Source organism: Amblyomma mixtum, chromosome 3 (genome assembly GCF_055824585.1).
Source record: "Amblyomma mixtum isolate Tamu chromosome 3, ASM5582458v1, whole genome shotgun sequence".
Classification (NCBI taxonomy): Eukaryota; Metazoa; Arthropoda; class Arachnida; order Ixodida; family Ixodidae; genus Amblyomma; species Amblyomma mixtum.
Window position 1 is genome coordinate 191,665,508 of NC_143014.1, and position 13,051 is coordinate 191,678,558.

The 13,051-nt window shown below is 41.9% G+C and overlaps 1 protein-coding gene across 3 annotated transcripts in view; it reads right to left on the reverse strand.

Annotated features, from left to right (window-relative positions):
* The window catches only part of LOC149353069 (ATP-binding cassette sub-family A member 2-like), a 120,076-nt gene that overhangs the window by 41,365 nt on the left and 65,660 nt on the right, over positions 1–13,051 (reverse strand). For all 3 annotated transcript variants that reach the window (XM_089582277.1, XM_089582275.1, XM_089582276.1), the window contains 3 exons: positions 10,034–10,343; positions 8,340–8,656; positions 4,924–5,125 (listed from right to left, as the gene is read on the reverse strand). In XM_089582277.1, the coding sequence (XP_089438403.1) occupies positions 4,924–5,125; positions 8,340–8,656; positions 10,034–10,343 (829 nt within the window). The remainder of the gene's footprint in view (positions 1–4,923; positions 5,126–8,339; positions 8,657–10,033; positions 10,344–13,051) is intronic.

Sequence of the window (13,051 nt, forward strand, 5' to 3'; positions counted from 1 at the left end):
GGTGCATTCAATTGCAACCGAACAGCCAAATTCCCACACCCTACGCATCCCACTGCAACACAACACGCCACCTGTCCCTTCTAAAAATAAACCCCCCAGGTTCATGAGCCACGCTCCGGCAGTTTGGACTACTCCATGCAGGGACTGGCAGGACCGCTTGTATTAACGCCTCTGTAGCCAACGTTCCAAATGGAATGAGATGATCATGCCCCAGGAGCACTTCTGCCACTAAGCTTAAATATTAGAAGCTGCTGATAATGCAGATTTTATTTTTGTTGTGGAAAAAAACATGTTGTGGAAAAAGAGTGCACAGCCAAGCTGCACAGTCTCTCAGGACAGGCTGACTATTGGAAACCTCCCTATGCCTCCATTCCTTGTAATGCCTGATAGATGAAAGCAGTGCTGTTAAAAGAGGCTTGTTGCACTCCAGAACTAATGAAAATGTGGGGCAGAAGACTGGATTAACATGAAAAATAACTTTCACTTTCCTATGTGTGTTTCATATGCTCAAGTGTGAAGAGTTTATTTAACAGCACAGACAGCTCAATAGCTGACCGTAGCATTAAGCTGCACTGTAGTAAAACTTTAAAGTCATTGTCACAGTCCATTTACTTTACTGGTAGTACTGCCACAGTCCATTTGCTAGTAGCACACGCCAAGTTACGTGTGAACAAAATTTTCTCTTCTATGAACACTTCACGTAGTTAGACAGGCTGTTATGAACCCATGCTAGAAATTACGACAAGGAAAAGTTATATAGCAACTAGACACAAGCAAAATAAGTAAAGAGCAGAAAAGTGAAGCATCGCTACTCTCACACAAAAGTAACTTTTGAGCAATCACTCAAAAATAATTCTAGAAAATGTGGTACTAGAAAAAAAAAAAAAAAAACCTCAGACTTTTCACTCTCCTCCAGGGCAAATGTGACAGTGACAGTAATCACACTTCCCCCATAAAAGCCTCCACTTCAAGGCCCATATGGACCAGTCCAATGTGAATCACAGTGTGCCATGAGGTCTACACAGGGCACATTCTCAAGGGCAGCCACTCCCTGGCCCGTCTCAATAACATTACCACAGGCCAGCAGGTGCACACAGTATCTGCATTTACAGCATGCCACAACAATGACAGCAATGCTGATGTCAACACTGACAGTGGTGCCAACACCATGTACCCTGAGGAAAGTCCTCTACACAGCTATCATTGTATTGACTACAATAACATGCTGAGTTATACTGCATGACCAGCTTTAGATTATAGTCCATATATACTTTTTGTAACATATCTAGGTTTTGGGTTTAGGTTGTTGGGGGTTTAACATCTATAAGCGACTCAGGATATGAGGGACACCGTAGTGAAGGGCTCCGGAAATTTCAACCACCTGGGGTTCTTTAATGTGCACTGACATCACACAGTACACGGGCCTCTAGAATTCTGCCTGCATTGAAATTCGACCACTGTGACCGGGATTGAACCCGCGTCTTCTGGGCCAGCAGCCGAGCACCGTAATCACTGAGCCATCGCGGCGGGCCTTTTGTAACATATCTAATATGACAGCAAAGTGCCAGCACTTGGAAACAATTTTAAAGCTACAAAGCATCAAGAAACAAGAAGAAAACATTAATGAGAATAGTCAATATACGCACAACATATATTTTCTGACATATCTGATGTCAAGATATATTCGCAACAATTTATGGTCACATGGTAGGCACAGACTAATATTACAATGAAATTTCAGAATAAAGCACTGTGAGATTTTAATTTCATAAAAACAAGAAATAACGTCTCCAGTTAAAGAGTGAATTCAATATCTATTTTACAACTAACAAAAGGCCTTTAAATTTGCATCATAGCTTGACTATGACCACGGCTTTTTCTGGCACCCGCATACACATGTGCACACAGGCGCTCAAAAAAGGATTCACCACAACTGCATTTCACTGCAAACAGGTATCCTTGTTGATTTTGAAATGCTTCTGATGACTGTAGACGAGGAAATGAGCCCTTGAAACAGTGAAACTTGGAAGCGCTCTCAGACGCGACCGTCGAGCCAGAGGCAGCCATCTTGAACTAACCGAAAAACTCGAGACGTTTCCGTACGACACAACGCTCTGCTATACTGGTGAGTCAGCGGAACGGAGGCGTCGTTCCGCTGACCCGCTAGTGGGTGAGTATTCCGTCCATGCACACATCGGCGCCCGCTCCACTCAGCTGTGGAGCGGACCGGAAGACTGGTCAGCTAAAACTGTCGATAGTTTGAAGTAAATTTAGTACGAAAACCTGTTGTTCCAAAAATCAACTTGTTTGTGACATTTCGCAATCTCAAAACCCGCATCCCCCCCTTAAAGACAGTAAAGGAAATGTGAGGGTTGAGGCATGCATGCATATTTGTATTCGGGGAACCCAAAGAGCACTCCAAGCAACCCAGTTTGAGAACTCCTGGTTAAATGTTCCAACAGTAAATTTAGACCTGCTATGTAGGCCACACCAATGTCTATTGAGTCAACAATCTACCAAGTCAATGAAGCAACGTAGATTTCTACCAAGATGTCGAGGGCTCCAAGAAGCAGCAGTATATACTGTTGGATATGGGGCACTCATAGCTACACACTAAGAAATAAACTTATAGCTTATAATTGCTAAATAATTACTGCAATTGAATATTAACTTATTTTGTAGAAACGTAAAAATACCCACACCGCAAAAACACTGCAGCAAGAAAAATATCAATGCATTCGGTCAAAAAATACTCGATAACTGTTTGTTCAAAAGTGCTGGAGTGCTATTACAGCTTGTTCACAACGATGCCATTCACCGATTCAAAAAGCAACTAAAATTAGTGTAACAGTATACACTTTGTTTCTAAATTTTCTTGCGGTAAACTTGTAAGCTGGTTGTTAGCATACAAGCAAAAACCATTGATGGTGATGGTACTGTCACAAGAGCTTGGCATGAGATAACTGAACTTTCAATGATGCTAAAACTTGCCAATGGCACAATTCCTTCAAGTTTTAAGAGTTTGGAAACCTCTATGGCCCTCCACTTAATTGCCAACTCAAAAAAACCACTGTCACACAGTTATTAGTCAGGCAGAGTTTTTGTGAAAAAAAAAAAAAAAATACATCCACAAAATGCTGGGTGCAACTGCTAAAGAAATGCACTGACGCCAAATGTGCTTGAGATTTGCTATGGATTGCTGCACTTCTCAGTTCTTCCATGTCTTAAAAAGGAGCTTTTTTAGAAGTTCATGCATTCTATCAAGGCTTTTTTTCTTCATCTTTTACTTTTTCCTCTGCTACTAAGCTCACCTGGATAACATGGATAACCTATCCTCCTACTTTCTCTATATGTGGACGCTATACATAGCTGTTATACATGGCCAAGTATACATGCATACAATGTAAGACATGGCTACTCTCTATTGTTATCCAGGTGAGCTTTGGCCTGGATTGTCATCCAAGTGAGCTCTGCTGTACAGACACAAAATCGAGTCCATGAAAGAAAGTCTGGGTTGCCAGATAGCCCAGGAATGCATTTCTGCATTCAAAGTCCACCATAACATGCCATTCTAATTTCTAATTGTTCGAGTACAAGCCTTGCGCCACATTATTATTTCTGTTCTTTTACGCTTACAGCTGTAGAGTGGATTCACTTCAGGATGAACATTGTTGGCATTGTTGGCAGATTTAAACCAAAAACTGCCACATTCACCTAGTCCATATTCTCATTTTGATCCCTGCAAGGATTCATTCCTGGAAGTGCACATCAATTGGCTGAATGCAATAGTTGTGGCGTTTAGTTGTTTAGTTGGAACAAAATTGTGTCGATGGACCAGTATTCAATAAGTGATCGCTACAGAGACACATTCAATTTGGAAACTCTATTTCTTGCTATATGGCTCTCAACATTCTAAGCAAGAGTACAGTAACTGAAAACCTCGAAGATGCACCACTTTTGGACCATATAGTACTCATCCAATTGAAAGCATCAAAGCAGAAGTTAAAGTACTGTAATGTCACTGCAGCCGGGCAGGAAGCCAACAAATGAGGATATATTAAGGGAGCAGATTACTCATTGGCATCTACCCAAGCGCAGCCATACGGCTACAAAGCAAAGGTACAAAGCTTCCACAGAAACTTTGTAGTTAAAGAAAAATTCGTCCTGGCCTGGGGTTTCCTGTGGTTTCCAACCCATCTTGGGGGTTTCTCCTAAACATGTGACCAACAAATGAAGATATGTATATATTTTCAAATATGGTCTACTGGTACATATCACTGAGTTTTTGAGTGTGTTATGCTTCCAGTTCAAATAAGCAGTTTTTAATATGTGCAGAGACCTCCAGGCTTTTATAGATAGGAAAAAGGAGCACATAAAATGTGAGTGCATTTTTCACTGCAATTAAATACTACAACCACTTCAACGGTTTCAGCCAACCGGTGTGCACCTCCGTGGATTAGTTCTAAGGATTGAGGTCAGAATATTGGCCTTACCGAATGACAATCTTATTAAAATACGTTTAACACAAGGCATCAACAAGGATGCGCACTGTGTGGTCATATGATGCAGGTCATCCTAGCCTATCTCAGCAACCCCATCATCAATGGGCAATCCTATTAGCTGGGCACAGTCACTTCTTTGCCAGAGAGAAAAGAAAAAAGACTGGGCAACTGTGACAATCTATGCGATTTCCGCAGGTGGTTATCTTTACTGCACTACACAGTCTTGATAACATCTTGTTCAGCAAGATTCTAAACAAAAATTAAAGAATTTAAATTCAGCTTTTTGCACACAGTGGTGCTAAGCCAGACACGTTTATGTAGAAATAGCAAGGCACAGTTGACAAAAATGGCTGAAAATATATATAAAGAAAAACATAACAGCAATTTTCAAAACTGCTCACATAAAAACTAATTCATTTACCTCCGAAGTCTGTACATATCAGTTGTGTACAAATAGTACTCATGCTCATTCTGACTGCTTATATCGAGCAGGATGTCACCAGTCAGAGCCTTGAACATAGGTGGATCTTGAAAACCATATGGCTCACAGACATATCCCGTTTTGTCTGCTGAGCAGTGGCAGTATGGGTAGAAGCGTTCTTTTCCTTCTTTGAGTGGCTTTGCTGTAAAAAAGAAAGACAAATTACAATAAGTCCACCAGTACACTGTGATTGCTCAAGCCATGTAGCCCAAGAAGTCACAAAATTAAATTGTCAATAAACAAAAGAAACAAAGATAAAAGGCTTCACATACACACAGCTCTGCTTCAAGCATAACTGTGGTTTCGTATAATCATCTAATTGGATGAAACTGGCACAAGCACACTCTGCCATTAGTCAAGTCACTGCAGCAATCATGATCGACTTGTATATGGGAGGTACGGGGTTCAAGCCCCAGTTCCAATGGGAACCCACAGGATTCTGAAGGGTTTTCTGCCAATATGGTGCTCAGCTTTTCCAGGAGTGCCATGCTTGGACAAAGTTAGCAAACTTCATGTAGACAAACTTTTCCAACCATTTAACTCCTGCCAGGCATACTGCCCTTATGGTGGCAGTTCAGGCTAGCTAGTGAAACAAAGTAAAGGGTGCACAGCTTCAGAAGAACAAGACAAAAGGGCTGGGGCCTAGGACAAACACTGACTGACAACTGAAGGTTTATTTCACAAGCAGCAAGACATTAATTGAGAGACAGGAAACGTAGCAAAAAGACCAGGGCAAAAATTACAAAAAACAAAACAACAAAGTGAATGGCAGGTAAGTAATAATGAAGAAAAAATGTTGGGCAGGCCCTGCACATAGGCAGTGCATTCCCAAAAGCCAGCTGTGACATACTGCCTATATGAGACATGCAAGCTATAACACAGTGAGCGAAAAACTGTATGGGACAGAGATAACATTACTACAATGCAAAGTGTCCAACGAAAGTGGGGGGGGGGGGGGGGGGGGGCAAGGTGCCAGAGGTAGAGGAAAGAAAGGACATGAATTAAAAATGAAGGGAAAAAAAGGAAAACAAAAAAATAAAGAGGGAGAAAGGAAAGGGAGAAGTCTGGAAAAAATAGAAGGGAAGAAGTGAGAAAAACCCATAAACAAATGACAAATGAGGATACAGCCATACTAAGAAAGATAAAGACACAGAATCACAGGAAGTCAATGAAAATTCAGGAAACCTAAGTTCAGCGACAGGAAAGAACAGGCAAGTAGCAACAGTGAAGTTCAATGGCTTATTCATTTGCCTGAATATCGTCGTATTATTCGCGCCACCACAACTGTACAGGGTCTAGCTTGAACATGCGAGCTGTACGGCTGCGCTCTTTAGTGCCAGGCCAGTGTGTCTGTTGTATGTGTGTATCAAAGCAAAGTGGCAGACGATGAGAAGCACCAGCTTGAGGTCCCTCTACGCCTGTGCCACTTTGCTTCGAAGCATGGCTGTGTCAGACACACTGGCCGTCCAAAGAACGCAGCCACACCTCTCACATGGTCAAGCTAGTAGTGGACGACCCTGTACATATACTGAATATGAGCAAGGTTATTTTCCTGACTTGTTTCTTTAAGGCTGTCAACACGTTTTATTTCATACCCAAAAGTCACACCATCATGAACACATCACCATAGTGTTTTTGTGTTCCGTAGTTGAACATTATACTTACTGGGGATGCTTTAGTAAAGACTTTAGGTAATATTTAAAAATAAAATTTTTGAAGTAAAAAGATAGTTTCTTCAGCACAGTAGTGTGCCTCTAGTTGATGGCAGGGAAGGCATTTGACATGTATTGCCTGCCATCAACTAGTAGGCAATACATGTCAAATAGTGAACTGGTCAGCTAAAACCTAGTTAACTTTTTAACTACTCAGGTTAGACTTTGTACTGTAATAAGAGATTTGTAGCTTGCCAATACCAGCAGCCATATCAGTTATTAGACATCCAAAAACATGATTCTGCTGAGTGCCGTGGCATGAAGTCTGGCCTCCTGGCACAAACCAAAACCAAGCAGCCAAACAGTGCACACAGCCTCAAGCACACTCAGTTTTGGTTTAACACACCAAGAGGGCCAGAATCCTTTGCAGCACAGTGCTGAGCAGAATTCTGCTTTGTGAATCTAAAAACCAACATGTTTATTACTAATAGACAATTACAAATCTCTAGTTATAAGTTGCCTAGCTATAATAGTCAGAACTTAAGTATTCAATTTTATGTTAGCTAACATACTAAGTAACATGTCTTGCCTGTTTCCTGACATGCAAAGACAATACTATGCAAGAAAAACATCTTTTCTAAAAAACCCTAGTTTTAAACATTACTGAAAGTGCTTGCTGGAACACCTCGTAGACCTTCAGCCATGACTTGCAACATCCAGTTGTATTTCACATGGAAGAGCTGCTTATCAAAATGAACATTAGTCAGAGAGGATGAAATACTTTTCTGTTGCAGCTCAAGATTTAGCTGTGGTCCTTATTTTTTGTACTCAATTAAAAGCCACTAAAATGTGAAACATTTTGTAACTGCCAAGTGTGCAGCATTCTGTTTGTTCTCGGGTACAGATAAAAAGAAATGCGAATATCAGGGCACCTACACACTCCGCTGTTCGCATTTATTTTTATCACAACAGTACAATAACGTCTTTACACGTTTTGCTATAAAGCTCATTAATTTTTCTTTACAACAGATCAAATTGTGTTACAACCTAACAACTACTGGAAAATGCGCAAATCAAAAGCACAATGTTCACATTTATTTTCATGCACTGTATTGCATATATACCTACAGGATTCTGGCACCACAAAAAAAAAAAAAAAAAAAATTGTCTGAGCTGAGATACCATACCCTGCAGGTGTTTTAGACAATAAAAAACATTTTGTACACTTTGAAACATAGGGGGATTAACTTTCTAGTGGAAAGAACACCTTTTAAAATTTGTTATTTTTACTAAATATCTGTTATACGAATAAAAAACCGAGTAAACCCAAAATTTATTTACGAGAGAAATACAGTCCATGAGCAACTTCAATCCTATGTGCTGCATGATGTAATGAAACTAATGAAATACTACTCAAGCAGAGGAAAAAGGGGATCACTGCCCCCACCAACGAAAAACAGGCATTTTTAAAATGATAAGAAATCATTTGTGGAGGTGAAGGAGCTCAACCAGTGACACAAAAGCTCTAATATGTCTGCGTTTAGCCTGCGAATTGAAAGGCATTAACTGAGAGAGAAAAAGTTTTTCCTTCCTGAAAATTCATCATGCACGTAGCACACCTCATACATTTTGCAACGAGCATTCACAACAAGGAAATTGTCGGCTAATATTGCGATAGAATATAAGAAGCCATGGAAAACTCACAGATGTTGACAGGGTGAAAGACAGTTCTGGGTGAAGTGGTAACATCAGCAGCATCTCCAGTCGGGCTTTCCACCGTGGGTAGTGGTGGCACAAAGTTGTCCAGGGGAAGCCCGGGTACAAATACACTACGGCACTCAGGCTCAAAGGCATCCAACATGTCCCAGTCAAGGGATCGCTCAGAGTAGTTAGCATTAGATGAAGGCACCAGGATGCTGTTACTCCCATTGAGAGGCCACAGCAAGACACAGGTGGCACCTACACCAGACGGAAGCCGAAGGGTGGCTGCCAAGTGTTGTGCATCAGCGTCTAGGTTCCACCTAGGCAGGAGGAACAAAAGCCCAACCATCACTCCTGTGCTTAAGTGCAAAGCTGCTCTTTTTGAAGGTTTTTCTTTCAGATCTAGAAACGTGCAAGTATTCCTAATAACATGGCTTCTAATGTTACAGCAGCATACTGGGTTGGGGCAGTCAGTAATCCTTTCGAACATTCGTGGTACACAGGAAAACATGGACAACAGGACAGAAAAAAAAACATTACCAGCAAATAAGTTAGAACTTCTGTTGTGGATTTTTCTCTACCTTCATACATGTATTCTTCTGTGCTTTGTATGTTCAAAAATGCTTGAGACAGACTGCAGTGTAAGAACCACATTCCCGTTAGGAAGACACATACACACGCAGACAAACGCTGCACTCACAGCTGGTTTATTATAGAAAGGCATGCAGAATACAAGAGCTGTGTTGCACATGCGTGCACAGAATACGCAAAGTCAAACACAGAAAGACATGTTCCAAAGACAAGCCTAGAGCCAACACACACCATAAAAAACACCTTATCTTGTGGCTGAGAAAAGGTCGTATTCTGATCTGTACAAGGCAATTTAAGCATCACTTACGCAGTCATTGCCCCTTTTCCTTATGCAATAAGCTTCCAGCAGTTCACGTGCAATTAGGTCTTTACTCTTACCTAGAATTTTTGCACTGTCGAAAACTGGTATACACTTCTTGCAAAACCTGCAATGTGCAACTAAGTGCACACCTGCATTATTCTTTATTTTTGCTCCCTGCCTTCTTGCAACCAGTTGTGAGTGCAGCATTCATTCATGTATGTGTGTATTTTCCTAATGCGAATGTGGTTCTTGCACTGCAGTTATGTCTCAAGTATGACCTCAGTGGTGGCATAGTGGTTTGAGCATTTTGATGCAGGAGGTGCGGGGTTCGATCCCCAGTGCCGCCGGGTGCCCACCGGTGATACAATGGTTACAAGTTCTACCCTGGCCTGGCGCTAGACTTCTCTGGGGCGAAATGGGGGTTTCACCGCACCTCAAGAACAACAAAACACTTTGCGCCATGGCACTCTTTGGCCAAAGATGCCCTAGTGCCATTAGAATTCATTATCATCATCATTAATGTGTCTCACGCATGCATGATATTCATTATATATGAATACTGCAGCATGAATGCATTTGTGATAAACTGCAGAGAATAGCATATAAATAAATCCCCTATTGTAAATACATGTGAACAAATATATCACAACAACATGACTGTGTCTACCCTGTGATATCTTAACTGTGTGTAATTTTAGCAAAATAGTTTCTCTACAATGCATTTTTCATTGTGTGTGTGAAGCTCCACAAGCCCAAGTGCAGATACCACGCTGCCATCTTTAAGTAACAGCATAAGGTCACTCACTTGGGTCGAGGCTCCTCCCGGAAGGCATAAGGAACCACATTGCCTCGAGGTTGTGTGTAGTTGTAATAGCGGGAGGGTGACAGAGTCAAGGGAGGAGGGTCCTCAACATGGGGCGCTGTCAGAGCCACCGACATGGCAATGCTGACAAAGAAGGCCGGCAGCAGGATCTGCGAGAAGAGGCCTTTCCAGTTGCGTTGGGTGCAGTAATAGCGCTTCAGCAAGATGGCGCTCAGCTGCTGCACCAGCAGTAGCTTTCCTTCCACTCGGCGGCCGCTGCCCACCCAGCTGCCACCGCTTGCTGGCTCCTCCCCTGCAAATGGGGCCCACCACACATCAAGCAAATGGTACAACAGGCACGCATGCACAAGAATAGCTACACTGTGCATTAGCACAAAATACATGCTTCCATCAGTGTAATACACCATTTTAATTATTCAGTCACAACTCTGAACATCCTGTCAGAGAAATGAATGGTGAAGAATGCAATTAAGACACATAATGTTTGTGACAGTTATGAAGATATCCATGACAACCTTTCAATACCAAAGTTTTTAATAATTTTTAAAGGGAATAAGACAAGATACTTCATGGTACATGCAAATGAAAATTCTCATAAATTCTGCCAGTAGCAAGAAATAAGAGGCCCTTCAAACCACATATATTCACATAGTATTTTCACATAGCACCAAACAGTTAAAAAAATAAAGCAAAATATTAATGTCATGTTAAGACTCAGCGTGTGTAAAGTGTCAGTCAGCTTGTATGGTAAATAACAGCCTTTATTTCTAATTCAGATGCTTAGAGAACCCCCCTGTTGTGCATAGCCAGGGAAACCACCAGTGACAACTTCTGTAGGGTGCTCCAAAAAATAGTACACATGCTGCAACTAGCCATGACACCCTTCCCCACCCAACCACAAAGCAAGATAAATGTTCAGCAGGATTCTATGATGAGTATCACGCAACTGGCCTCCTTGCCCTTGAGCTTCTCAGTGGCAACAAGTAAAGATCATGGGGCAGGGAGCATAGAAGCTTATGTTATATCTGGTGCTAAATCTTCGCTCACCACAGCCTCACACAGCACAACTTCATCCTGATTCTTGGCAGCAGCACGGCAGTAGTACAGCAGCATGAGGAGCCCTGCTTGGTCACATGCCGACCCATCAGATGGACAGGCTTATGAACCCAGCTGAACTCGGGGCACGTCACATGAGGTAAATTATGGTGTGCCTGCTTTTGATGCTGCTGAAAGCATTGGTCATTCTTTAAGATGACGTCAGTGATCTCAGCGAGGACTTTTGGGGCATAGACGGACCCCCATATTGTGCAAGCGGCATCGGTTGAGTGACCTTCTGCTTGAACTTCCTAGTCAAAACAGCGGGTCTTATGTCTGAGTGCAGAAAGTAAAGGCCATTTTCAGCTTGCATCCCATGATGAACTTTGCAGGCATGCACCCGGTAGTCTGATGGGGTGTTGTCTTGTAGTTCAAAAGGACACGAGCTAGCTCACAGCTGAAGCTTCCACTTGCCGTCTTTTTTAGCTCCTGCTCAATAGTTTACACTGCACACTTCGCAGCTCCATATGATGTTGGGTAATACAGAGGCATCAAAATGTGCTTTATGCTATTTTGAAGATGGAATTCTCTCGAAATGGCACTCCCAAACACTGCCTTGTTATCCGACACAATCGCGTCAAGAAACCATGGGTGGCAAACATTGTCTGCAGGCAACGAATCATGATATCATGATATCTGCTGATGGTGTGGACAGAAGGATAGCGTACCACGTCATATAAAATGTTTGTGCAAACAGCTCCAGTTCGTTACCTTAAATGTGGGCAACAAGCCCCTAAAAGTCTTTTCTGAAAAGGTGACAATATTACTGTAAAGTGTAAGCAGTGGCAACAACTTGATTGTACCAGTATCAGCAGTGCCCTCCTTTTCATCTGAGATCCCTTAATACATAATTTTTGTTTCTCTGTAGAGTCACTGTGCAGGTGAAATGAGAAACAAAGTGGTTGGCAATGTAGCAGATGCTACTGAAAGTCCCCTTCCGGCATAGCAGGCCACCGAAGTGTGAGTGGAGAAGATTGCAGATTATGACATCAGAGCAAACTGACTCCACATTTTAAGTGAGCAAATAATAATAATAAAGATCCCCATAGAATCAATCAATCATGAGCTTTCACTTTGCACAAGTACCCCTCACAAGACGGTTCACAGTGCAAGAATGTGGACAGTGCTATCTTTGGTCATGCGATCAAGGCACCATTGCGTGCTTTCAATATACCTGGTTTCAACAGCTGCTGGCACTGGCGCACACCTGAAAATCACTGCTCTGGCTTTTACAGAGCGTAATGAGCCAATAGGCAGCACAAAAGCAAGAGGACGTCTCAGTGCTGGCGAAAATTTGTCTTAACCATCTGATTTACACATCACATTCAGACTGCATGAATATACCAGAATGTGTAGACAAACCATTCAGCCTGCTGAATGCTTTTTTTTTTCTCAATTCATCACCTAACACTCATGGCAAGCTGTGTTATTTGTAAATTGTGAATAAAGTATTGTCTGAGAGCTTGCTTTCATGGACTCAGAATTTTGCCCACAAGATCAATGTTTACAGATGACTCAGCAGCATTTGACTAATCTCTAGGAAAAGACAGAAAAGTTTGCACTAGATCTCAGTTGTTGCAGGTACAGTCAGCTGGGTCAACAAGAACAGAAAAAAATCATACCGTGCACAAAATCAACACTGTTATGCATGCATCTACATTAATACTACTAATTAATTGCTATACTCAATCAACATCATCGAAAGTAGCCAAGGTTAGAAATGGTGACTTGCCGTACCCCATATTAAGTTTATTACCAAAGTATTCCCACTCATGGCCACCACAAACCTCATTTTAAAAAGAAACAGTGTGCCAATGTTGTGATGCGAGCAGCAATATGTATTAATCTTTGAAAGACTGCCAGCTCATTTCTGCAGCTACTTCCAGCACTGCGTCATGTCGGCGC